The sequence below is a fragment of the Crinia signifera genome, chromosome 7 (genome assembly GCF_055691185.1).
Source record: "Crinia signifera chromosome 7, ASM5569118v1, whole genome shotgun sequence".
NCBI classification, from domain to species: domain Eukaryota; kingdom Metazoa; phylum Chordata; class Amphibia; order Anura; family Myobatrachidae; genus Crinia; species Crinia signifera.
In genome coordinates, this window is record NC_139223.1 from 142,039,377 (window position 1) to 142,051,619 (window position 12,243).

General features: G+C 45.2%; 1 protein-coding gene across 3 annotated transcripts in view; it reads left to right on the forward strand.

Moving 5' to 3' along the window:
- LRP2 (LDL receptor related protein 2) overlaps positions 1 to 12,243 on the forward strand; it is a 278,226-nt gene that overhangs the window by 264,782 nt on the left and 1,201 nt on the right. For 2 of the 3 annotated variants that reach the window (XM_083153889.1, XM_083153891.1), the window contains 8 exons: positions 1,953 to 2,043; positions 5,000 to 5,067; positions 5,152 to 5,272; positions 6,337 to 6,460; positions 7,802 to 7,915; positions 8,017 to 8,130; positions 9,143 to 9,241; positions 11,362 to 11,433. In XM_083153889.1, coding sequence (XP_083010015.1) covers positions 1,953 to 2,043; positions 5,000 to 5,067; positions 5,152 to 5,272; positions 6,337 to 6,460; positions 7,802 to 7,915; positions 8,017 to 8,130; positions 9,143 to 9,241; positions 11,362 to 11,433 — 803 coding nt within the window. The remainder of the gene's footprint in view (positions 1 to 1,952; positions 2,044 to 4,999; positions 5,068 to 5,151; positions 5,273 to 6,336; positions 6,461 to 7,801; positions 7,916 to 8,016; positions 8,131 to 9,142; positions 9,242 to 11,361; positions 11,434 to 12,243) is intronic. The other variant, XM_083153890.1, reaches the window with a different exon arrangement.

Sequence of the window (12,243 nt, forward strand, 5' to 3'; positions counted from 1 at the left end):
TTAATATTGCGTCGCATCCCATGCCATTATAATGGCAAGCGATGCGATGCGACGCGATCATGCCCGATTTGGGCTTATTCCCATGTTAAATGCCCCCCCAGACCCAATTTTTAATTGTATACCCACCCTGATGGGTAATGAGTATGTTAAATCCCCCCGTTGTTAACGCCACCCCACTATCAACGCCTACCCGAAGCGTGGCGAGCGTAGCGAGCCCGCGAGGGGCGGCGGTACGCGTCCTCCGACCTTTTCATACCCCCACTATCTACGTCGGCGCGGAGTTGATTTTATATAGTGTGGCGAGCGAAGCGAGCCACCGAGCCCGAAGCGTGGGGTGGCGTTAACAATGGGGGGCAATTAACATAGTCATTACCCATCAGGGTGGGTGTACAATCAAAAATCGGGTCTAGGGGGACATTTAACATAGGAATCAGGCATCTGGGTGCCTGTACAATTAAAAATCGGGTCCAACCGCGTTGCATCACATCGCATACGATCATATCGCATTCGATGCGATGTGACGCAATTTTTTGGTTGTACAATGCCCTACGATGGACAATGTGGGCGCCGTGATAATACACAAGTACCCAAGATGGTACAGCGCTGTGCTAAATATTAATTGGTTTTTATTAAAAAGAAATAATAATTTGTGTATATACTTTCCTATGTTAAACAATGTGACCGACAAGACTTACACACATTAATTAAAAAGGCAATTTTTTCCCCTTTTAATAACTCCTCTTTAGTATCAATGTTAGTTGGTTAGTAGCAGCATTCAGTTAGATCAATTTTCCTTTGTTTATAACCGGTTATTAAAGGTTCAATAGATAATATGTGCACATATTTAAAGTTTTTAATACTCAAGTGAACATCCGGCTAAAACAACAAGGATCCTGCTTGCAGTCCAGAACGATCCTCTCCGACCGCTAGTGCAGTTCAACGCGGTCCTATCAGAGACTGGAATCGCTTGTTCTGTCAGTTGGCAGCTTCCTTCCCCAGTCCTCTACGCGTTTCTCCACCTGTTTATTTGTTCAGCGGCTTCCTTTACCTCCTGAGGTTATAAACAAAGGAAAATTGATCTAATTGCATGCTGCTACTAACGAACTAACATTGATACTAAAGAGGAGTTATTAAAAGGGGAAAAAATAGCCTTTTTAATTTATGTGTGTAAGTCTTGTCTGTCCCAATGTTGGCCACATTGTTTAATACAGTATATGAAAGTATATACACAAATTTTTATGTCTTTTTAATAAAAAACAATTAATATTTAGCACATCGCTGTACCATCTTGTTTTTTTCTCACCGTACTTGCCTGGGTTTCCTCCGGGTACTCTGGTTTCCTTCCACAATCCAAAAATATACTGGTAGGCTAATTGGTTCCCAACAAAAATTAACCCTAGAATATCTGTGTGTGCATGTACATGTGGTAGGGAATATAGATTGTAAATTCCAGAGGGGCAGGGACTGATGTGAATGTTCAAATAATCTCTGTAAAGCGGTGCGGAATATGTGTGCGCTATATAAGAAACTGTTAATAAATAAATAAATAAATAAATATGAGAACAGTTACCATTTTACTCCAGCAGGTGTCACTGTTGAATTATCTTCACTTGGTTTATACAGGAGCGAATCAACACAAACTATTGAAGAGCGTTCATTGTGTATGTGTTGCTGTTAAGCACAGCACCAATGTAACAATAACACCAGTCAATGGGACCATTGCACACAAAGCTGCACAGAGCAGGGGTCATAACAACATCAGATTATAATGAAAACCAATGAACCCTTATTTTCTCTCTTAAATTGTAATAGGTTTGCGTATATTCAGTTGCAAACAACATATTAAAGCAGATTAAAGTCTTTTAAACACAATTTTTACATCATCCCCTGCTTTAAAAATATAATAACTGCATGTACTGCTTATTAACCTGCATGGCTTTCCATTCCCTTAGCTATTGAATCCCCTTCAACCATGCCGCCAGCATGCCGATGTATGCATGGAGGAACGTGCTATTTTGATGAAAGGGGCCTTCCAAAATGCAAGTAAGTTTTACCTGATACCTCTTAGAAGAAGACATTGGGGGAGAGGTATCAGACCTTGAACAGAGATTTAGGGGTAATCAATCTCTGCCGATTGCTCAATCTGCCGGGGTTTGGTTGAACTCGATGGACTAACGTCTTTTTTCAGCCGTAATTTCTATGTTACTATGTATGTTACTATGACTCCCCTGCTACAGATGCCTCACTATGGAGGGGAGTCTGTATTGTTGTAAATGGCCATGGATTGTCGGATCTGCGACTGTTTTTCAATAAACATTGTTGTTTTTGCCGATCCACAGACTTTCCGCCACTCGGCAGTTGGAAAGTTGACTACTGACTGTCAATATCATGTCAGATGCCAGCGAAAACGTCCGGGAATCTGACTGTCGGAACGCCCTGACTGTCGGAATCCCGGATGGAATACCCCCTAGAGTATGAATCAATCAGCTTCTAACTGCCATATTTCAGGTTCTTGAAAAATGAGTTAGAACTTGGTTGGTACTTTATCTCTCCAATGTTTGATACCTCTCTCCTCTTATTAAAATAAATACATTTTTTATTGATGTATATTTATGGGACTGCTCCATTTAAAAAAAAAAAAAGATGAATAAAACTGAAAAAAAGGTGCGGCTGTCAGGGGTTAGGGTGCACAAGGTTAGGGGTAGGCTGCAAGTGGAGAAAATTAGGCTTGGGAGGTTAGGGTTATGCTGGGTACACACCAAAACGATTTTGGCACAATCCCATCAATCTGGATCCAATTCAGACTGATTGGATGCAGATTGGATGCAGATTTGGTCAAAATCGTTTGGTTGGATCTGAATTGGATCCTAATCCGATCCTACCTGCTGCAGGTAGGATCTGTAAAAGATCCATTCATCTGAATACAGAGGGGATCGGATCGTATGCAAATTGTATGCAAATCGTATGCAAATCATATGCAAATCGTATGATCCTATTTGCATACGAGTTGCATACGATTTGCATCCAATCCAAATCGTTTTGGTGTGTACCCAGCATTAGACACTAACAGGAGCACCTGGCTGCAGGAGAGGGTGCCAGGTGGGTTAGGGTAAGTTTGCAGGGAGGGAGGGTTGGGGTAAGGCACTTAGAAGGGGGTGTTAGGGTTAGACACTAGTGGAAGGATTAGGCTGCAGGAGGGGGCGCTAGGTGAGTTAGGGTAAGGCTGCAGGGTGGAAGGTGTGGGGTTAGGCATTTAGAAGGGGGTTAGGGTTAGACACTAGCTGGAGCGTTAGGCTGCGGGAGGGGGCGCCAGGTGAGTTAGGGTAAGGGTGCAAGGGTTGGGGCTGGGATTAGACACTAGCTGGAGAGTTAGGCTGTAGGAGGGTTGACAGGTGGGTTAGGGTAAGGCTGCAGGAAGGGATGGTGAGGTTAGGCACTTAGATGGGGGGAGGTTAGGGTTAAACACTAGCTGGAGTGTTACGCTGCTGGAGGGGGTGCTAGATGGGTTAGGGTAAGGCTGCAGGAAGGGATGGTTGAGGTTAGGCACTTAGATGGGGGGGAGTTTAGGGTAAGACACTAGCTGGAGTGTTAGGCTGCTGGAGGGGGTGCTAGGTGGGTTTGAGTAAGTTTAATTGGAGGGAGCGTTGAGGTTAGGCACTTAGAAGGGGGAGTTAGGGTTAGACATAAGTTGGAGGGGAAAGTTTGGGGAGGGCAGGGGGAAGTTAAATATGCTCACCAGACCCCTGTCAGGATTCCCTCCTTCAGGATACTGGTATCAGAATTCTGCTTGTACGTATTCCCTGTGATACAGCTAGTGTGGCCACAGCTATTGGCACTAATTCTGAGCATTTGCATCTGGCTGGGGCAGCCCACTTATTGGGCTATGCTAATGAAATGTTTAGGTCGCCTATAAAAGTTTCTGGACATCTGCATGCATATGGGCACTGATCCTCTGTCCACAGTCTTCATCATAAGTAAAATGGCTACAAAAGATCCATTAAAATCATACATTCCTCAGGATGGGTACGTTTTGTCTACAGTCACTATGGTGATACGAGAAAGCCGACACCAGGATGCTGATGTGGTTGTAATACTACTTAAAGTATTGGAACTGTGCTGGCATTAGAGCTTTAAAAATGCTCCTAAAGCAGAATGTTTAACGTTATAAAGTGTGCCTGATGTTATCCGACTTTCGTGTCTACATAGTCACTGCCAACATGGTGACTGTCGACTTTCTCACTGCATCCCGGTCTATATCTGGTTGCTCACTACAAATGAGCATGGAATCTATACTACATGCTTACAGCACTTACATTAGATGTTCATGCATTCACATTGTTGCTGCCAATTACCACCCGGAAACATCCATTGAGTCATGTTAGGCTCCATTGCTCTTGTGTAGTTGCTAGTTGGGATGCATCATCGGGCACATGCACAGGCCCGATTTGCAGGTTCAGCTGTATGCGCAGTCGGTGGAAATGTAGTGGGATGTGTCAGTGTCTGCGGATGCGCACAATTGAAGCCAATTCTTTGAACAATATTTCCTTGCGACTGCAATTCCCATGAACACACATATAGTCTACTTCCACCAAATGCCCCCTGCTCTGTCCATTCTCTAATACAGAACCAGAAATTCAAACTTGGTAACCCACATAAAGTGGCGGTGGAGGGGGCATTGTCTATTAAGGCCTGTAATTGGTTCTTCCATCCGCCCTTTCTTTGACAAATATGGAGGATCCCAATCCCCAACAACCGGTCATGGCAGAAGACTGAGGCCTAAGAAGGCCTGTACTCTCCTTGAGTATTTTCTAATAACACCGTTAGTATATTTTATTGATAACGTTATTGGTAGGGGCCCCCACAAACATTAGGCCAAGAGGTATGCATAAAAATTCTACACAACAGCCCCACCTGGATGATAATTCAAATGTGTATATTTATTATATGTTCTTACCATGATATACCGTAGTGATTAATGTGCATTTTCTTTTATTTACAGGTGTTTACAAGGATATTATGGTGACAATTGTAATTTAGCAGGTCAAACTGGTCTACTTGCTGGAACAAGTATGTCCGACACTATAATACTTCCTGTTGTACTGTTCTGATTGTCTTCTTAGTATAAGTAAATAATATATTATCTATTTACAGCAGGTGTGGCCGTGCTTCTCACTGTCATTTTGATCCTAATTATTTCTGCATTGGTGCTTGGAGGACTCTTCAACTACAGACGGACAGGAAAACTGTTACCACCTCTTCCAAAATTTCCAAGGTTGGTCAGTTTTCGAGAGATGTTCTTGAAAATACATGGGCATACAGAAGAGAGCTCGGATGGGCTGCCTGCATTCCATATTCTGTACTCTAGTGGATTTGCATCTACACATTCATTTTAAAGGAAATAATTGCATTATACTGTATGTACATACCTCCCAGCAGTCCCGATGTCCCACCCACAGGTCACAGTGCCCGGCAGAGGGGGCTGGGGTGGAATTAGGGGAGTTCTTTCCAGATGCCCAGAGGCAAGATATATATTGGTGCCCCCCCCCCCCCCCCCCCCACACACACACACATACAACCCTATATAACCTTAAATAAAATATATGTTCTGTTCAGAAATATAGATAGATAGAGAGCACATACAGTATATATTTCAGAACTCAGCCACAGAAGCAATGTCCTTGGCTTTTAAAAAACTGATTTAAGCTTCCAGGGGGAGAAGAGGTGCCCCCTTGGGAGCAGGAGCCCGGCGGCAGATGACTCCAATGCCTCCCAGAGTTCTGCCTCTGCCTTACATCATGCAGACAGAGGAGACTTTTCTTGCTCATCAGCCTCATTGGACCCATCAAAATGGGCTGGGGAGAGAGGCTGCTGTCGCCCACATGTAAGAAGTGTTGGGAGGGGTGGATTCAGGCCTTTGTTGGGCCCCTTCATCATGCCTGGGTTCAGTAAGTACTGCACTACCTGTTTCCGCTCTCTCAGGTCCCTTGACTTGGGAACTCTAGTGGTATATCAAGGCTTATATCTGATTAGGTGCTATGACTTCTTGTGTCATGCTGCTAAATATGAATGTCTATAATGACACTTGAGGGTAGTACTGTCATGTAGAACAATAACATGAAGTTTCTAACACATATATGTCCTACAGTGGGTCGGAAGTAATGCGGGATGTTGGCCAAACTCAGAGGTTTTTTTTTTTTAAAGGGACAATCATTTACAAGGCAAAACCATGCGTTGTAAAAAACAGAGTTCAGCCGACATCCTGCATGGTCACCGGACTCACATTGCATTACAGGCCCAATATACTAACGATCATGCATTTGCTCTATATTATTACAGTTTAAGCGGACTGGTTAAATCGACAGAAAACGGCAATGGAGTCACATTTCGGTCTGGAGCCGATGTCAGTATGGATATTGGTGTGTCTGGGTTTGAGTCTTCTATAGATAAAGTGATGCAGATGGTAAGTAATTTCTATAGGAAACTAACAATATGATTATATACAAAAGCAGGTGAGGCCGGCCAGCGGGTGTCGGAGAAAGGCAGCAGGTGATGTCAGGGTGAGGGTGACTGAGAGAGACAGTGGAATGATGACAGGGAGCAGGTGTCTGAGAGAGGCAGTGGGTGATGCCAGGAAGCAGGTGGCTGAGAGAGGCAGCAGGTGATACCAGGGAGCTGGTGACCTAGAGAGGCAGTGGGTAATACTAGGGAGCAGGTGACTGAGAGAGGCAGCGGGTAATGCAGAGAGTCAGCGGGTGACTAAAAGAGGCAGTGGGTAATACCAGGGAGCAGGTGGCTGAGAGAGGCAGTGGGTAATACTAGGGAGCAGGTGACTGAGAGAGGCAGCGGGTAATGCAGAGAGTCAGCGGGTGACTAAAAGAGGCAGTGGGTAATACCAGGGAGCAGGTGGCTGAGAGAGGCAGTGGGTAATACCAGGGAGCAGGTGGCTGAGAGACGCAGTGGGTAATACCAGGGAGCAGGTGGCTGAGAGAGGCAGCAGGTGACTAAGAGAGGCAGTGGGTAATACCAGGGAGCAGGTGGCTGAGAGACGCAGTGGGTAATACCAGGGAGCAGGTGGCTGAGAGAGGCAGCGGGTAATGGAGAGAGTCAGCGGGTGACTAAGAGAGGCAGCAGATGATGCCAGGGAGCTGGTGACAGGCAGTGTGTGATAAATACATTAAAATACACTTACCTGGGCCCAGAAATGTAGCAAGTAGACGACAGGTCCTCCTTGGGTTTTAAAGGGCAGTCATGTGATTGCTAGCACTGCAGGCAAGGGCAGCCTCAGCCCAGTCTCCTCATTATACTGCAGCGGCCCGTGGAGTGGGCGACTAGGTCAACTTTACATTCAGCCTATTTAATCTATCCATTGGCAGGAAAGCATGTGGATTGGTGTAAAACTCGCCTAGCCACGTGTCTTTTGTCATCAACAGCTGAAGATTCGACAATTTAGCTTCTGTGTTCGACAATGCAGATTCGACTTAGTTTTAAATCTGCATGGGCAAAGATACGGCAGAAAACGACAGCATCGAACAGGCACACATTGATAATACCCATAAGATTAATTTTTGTCAAAAAATGCCCAGTGCTAGAAGTAACTTGAGACCTGGCGCACCGAGAGGGATGTTTGGCACAAGTGTAGCAGAGATGTGTGAGGACGCATCTGCATATAAAATGCGGTTCTGCTCCTGATGGATAAAGCATGTCCTGGCAGAAATATAAGTTCACGTAAGGACAAATGATATTTGTTGTCATGCTATTTCCACGGTTATATAAGAAAAGGTTTCTCATTATTGTTTTCTAGAATGAGACTTTTACTCTGGATGCTGGGAAAGAGCCATTTGTATATGAGAATCCAATGTATTCAAGCTCCAGGGACAGTGGTGACAGCACTGTGAAAGCCAGTCAGGCACCAGATGTAAGATGCCACATTAATCACACCCATCGCTCATAACCTAGGTATTCTGTCACGCTATTTCAGCAGTTGTACAATACATTATTCTTATTATTGTTTTGCAGAAAGAGGTCTTCACTCTGGATGCTGGAAAAGAACCATTGGTATATGAGAATCCGATGTATTCAAGCTCAAGGGAAACTGGTGTCAGCGTTGTGGATATCGGTCAGCCCCCAGATGTAAGTCACCTGAGGAGTGTTAGCTAAGCTATGCTATTTCTTATGCAGAGTAAATATAGAATTCACTATTGATTCTGTGTAAGGCCACACGCTTTCTGGCATTGTACCACCGCATGATGTGCATTTTCCGCTAGAGTTCAGTCAGACACCCCCAGCACCTGGCACAGAGACATACATTCCAAACCAGAGGCAGAACTACCATTAGTGCAGCGGGCAGGGCCCCCACTAGAAATTTAGGGGCCTGGAACAGTCTGGGCCCCCAGCGGCACAGCGCCATACCTCCGGCCGGCCGTCGCCGCCCCCACCCGCACGCCCGCCGTGCCCCCCGCATGACAGCAACCGGTGTATCATCCTCCGGCTCCTTCAGTGTCCACAGGTCCGGCGCGCACACTGCACAGTGCAGCCTGCAGAGCGTCGAGCCACTCTGTGTCCTAGGCTCGGCGCTCTGCAGGCTGCACTGTGTATTGTGCGTGCCTGGCCGCCAGGTGAGAGTGGCTGGGGTTTGTGGGCAGCTGCCCGGGCCCCTCCAGAGCCCGGGGCCCGGGACAGCTGTACCCAGGGCACCCCCCTATTGGCGGCCCTGGCAGCAGGTGCAGTGCACTGGGGCCCCTGAGGACTAGGAGAGCCACTGCTACCCCTGTCACCCTCTTCCTGTCACCCACAGTTATTTCCTGTCACACTCTGCCCAAAGGGGGTGTCTTTGGGTGCAGGGGATGTGGCATCGCAGCACAAAGCCCAATTTTGACCAGGAGATGCGGGCTGCCCCCACAGACCAGTGTGAGTGCAGTGACAGTTTCTTACACAGTGATAGGAGCTGAGTGCTGCACATCATGTCACAGTTCAGCATCCAGCTCCTGTCACTGAGAAGGAGTCAACACTTTGGTGTCACCCCTTGGTGGGTGACACCCGGGAGCGGACCGCACCCCTCTAGCGATATCTCTGATTGCTACTATTTAATATTTTTCAGGCCTGGGGGATGTTGGTTCTGAACCAAACTTTCTTCTACTTTCAGGTGACCGAGTCCAGCACAGGACAAAAGTCGGATCATTATGAAAACCCGCTGTATGCAGCTGATGCTGCCCAGTCTTCGGCAAGCACCGATACTGTCCAGGTTAATTTTTGCTACAATTCATTCAGATTAAATGTGTTGTAATAAAAGTGTAGTTTCTAGAAAAGATCATTTACATTTGTTCAATCAAACGCAGAACGGTCATATTGCTTATTCCAATTTTGAAAACCGAAAGTGCTTATTTATGCTTCACCCAATTGTAATGAATGTACAAGGCCCTATGATAAGAACTGGAAGAGGGGAAGCCAATGTCATGTAGGTATGTAGAACCCATACACTATAGACCCCAATGTCTCCCTAAATATATAAAAGTACCAAAACTGCATATTTTGTGTGGAAAATAGAAAAGTCATTGTAATACTTAAACATGAATTGGCTAACCATGGGGCCAGCCGGTGACCATAATGCTGTCATGGTGCCAATTGTTATGTGGAGGCCTGGAGCTGCAGCTCCATCTGCCCCATTGTTAATCTGGCCCTGTTTTTGGGAAAGGTTTTAGCAAATGACAATAGTAAGGAACATCCCGAGCAATGTTCCCTCTAATTTTACGAAGGCTGTGTGCGGCAAAAGATATTGGCTGTGCAACTTTGGAAGGAAATTCAAATTTTTGTGCGTCACATAACGTATAAAGGCCTAGGTTTCGAGTTCTGTTGAGTTAATAAAGCAATTTGAATGTTTACAAACTTCACACCACACATATAGGCTATAGCAGTGATTTTCAACCTTATTAAACTCGTGGCACACTAAACAAGATTTTAACCTTTGTGCGCTCAGTAGTAATGTCTGTGCGCGGCCTTGGCGAGTTGTGTGCGCGCGCACAGCTTAGAGGAAACACTGATCCCGAGCCTCTCACGGATCATTCTGACTCACGGATTAAAGGGTCATAAATCCTTCATGATAGGACCTACAGCACCATGCACACAGGGCATTCTGCATGTAATTCCAAGGGGCTCTTAGTAATAAATAGGCCTCTTTATATTCAGTACTTTCAGTAAAGCTTTGTGGATATTCTGATGTTAGCGTACAGTATTTCAGTCACTTTCAGGTCTGATATTCCAAATAAAAAGCATAAACATTATGGGCGGTATTTAATGAGAATACCTGCGAGGTGCAGCGAATCCTTTTTTGGATTTGCTGCACATTCGCCACGTTCCGGAGCCTCACCGGCTCCGGTATTCAACGAGTCAGGGGCAGCGAGCCCCTGACCAGCGAATATGAGCTCCTGCGGCGAATGCCGCAGGGAGCATGAGGACGGTGGCAGGCAGAGAGATGGAAGTCTCTCTGCTTGCCCCAGAACGTTTGTGGGGGGGAGGTGGGCTCCCCGGGTGCCAGGCAGCACAGGCTGCCCCCCGGGGGTGCCAGCAGGGGACCTATATTCACTACACCCGATCGTAACGATCGGGTGCAGTGAATATATGAATATGTAATGAGCGGCTCGGCTCCGGCGCTACCTGCTGGCTGCTGTGTAAAAAAAAATATATATATATATTTTTTTTTTAATTAAATATATATTCATGTGCTTACAGCACATGAATAAAAGTAGCATGCCCCTCCTCAGAATAAAATTCCTGATTTTTTGACACCAAATGTAAAAAACAAAACACTTTATTTTAAAAGTTCACATTCCACTTCTCCATCAAAAGATAGCGATTGCTACTCGGTGAATCATGGCGAAAAAAACCTTCAAATGTATTCGCCATGTGGTCATTGAATAGGGTGATTCACCGTTTTAGTCCAAAATTCGCCAAACAGCACAAATTCGCCATAAAAACATGGCGAATCAGGCTCATTGAATACCGCCCTATGGGTGAACATGGGATGTTGCCATGGGCAACCAATCAGAATCTAGTAGTTTATTTATTTATCACCATCTGGAAGATAATAGATAGTATCTGATTGGTTGCCCATAGCAACATCCCATGTGAAATAGAACTACTATCTTACTAAATTCCCCCCTATGAGATGTAGTATGTTTTAAAAAAAAAAATTAAAATAAATGTTTTTGATCTACCTGTGCAAACTACATTTTCTAAATGTTAATAAATTAGTGAGATAAAGACACCACAGAAGTAAAGTGGTATATAAGGGGATATATAACATTTATGTTCCCACACTGAGCCAACGCTTACTGACACTGCATTCATCTTCATGTTTCACGGCAGGAATCAAAGTGGAACTTCTTTAAGAGGAAGATTAAACAAAGCACAAACTTTGAAAATCCTATCTATGCTGAGGTGAGTATCCCGCTTCATTGCCATTACTGGGGTTAATCCAAAGATATGGAAAATGGTTCAGAACAGGTAACTACTGTATACTTGTTCTTACTTGCTATGTTTCTGTACAGTTTGCTCCTTGAATTACACTATGGTGCAGTGAGCCGCTACATCACAGAGGTCGTTAAGGGATGTCACTGCAGCTGACATCTGATCCATGTTAATAGACCAGACAGACACTTTGGTTGTTAGCTAACAAACCTACTGCATTGTCTCTGATTCATGTTAGCTGAATGTGTAATGACTGTAGAACTCATTATCCTACAGTCCATTAGAAACATGCTGCAATCTGTATCAGCCCTGTGTAAGTGTAAACTCATTATAGGGACATATTCAGGGATGTATTTACCATATAAGCCATTTACTGTATAGATGTAACATGTTGGCATTCAGAATGTTGACACAGAGCCTGCCCTAGGCATAGGCATACTAGGCAATTGCCTAGGGTGTCAGCCTATGCCTAGTGGCGGCAGCAGGGATGCATATGTAATGAGCGGAGACCCAGCGCAGTGCATATTGAATGAGCGGTCCCCACCCGTGAATATGTATTCATGCAGATCATTCAATTTGCACTGCGCTGGGTCCCCGCTCATTACATATGCAATAGCGGAGACCCCCTCATTACATATATACGCTCTGCTGTATCCGTCCGGGAGCCAATCACAGTACAGCTGCCCAGAGCTGGCTCACCTTGGCAGGGAGTTGACACAATGATGTCAACAACAAAGACAGAAAGTCTACATTGCTACAATGATGACAGTGAGAATGTCC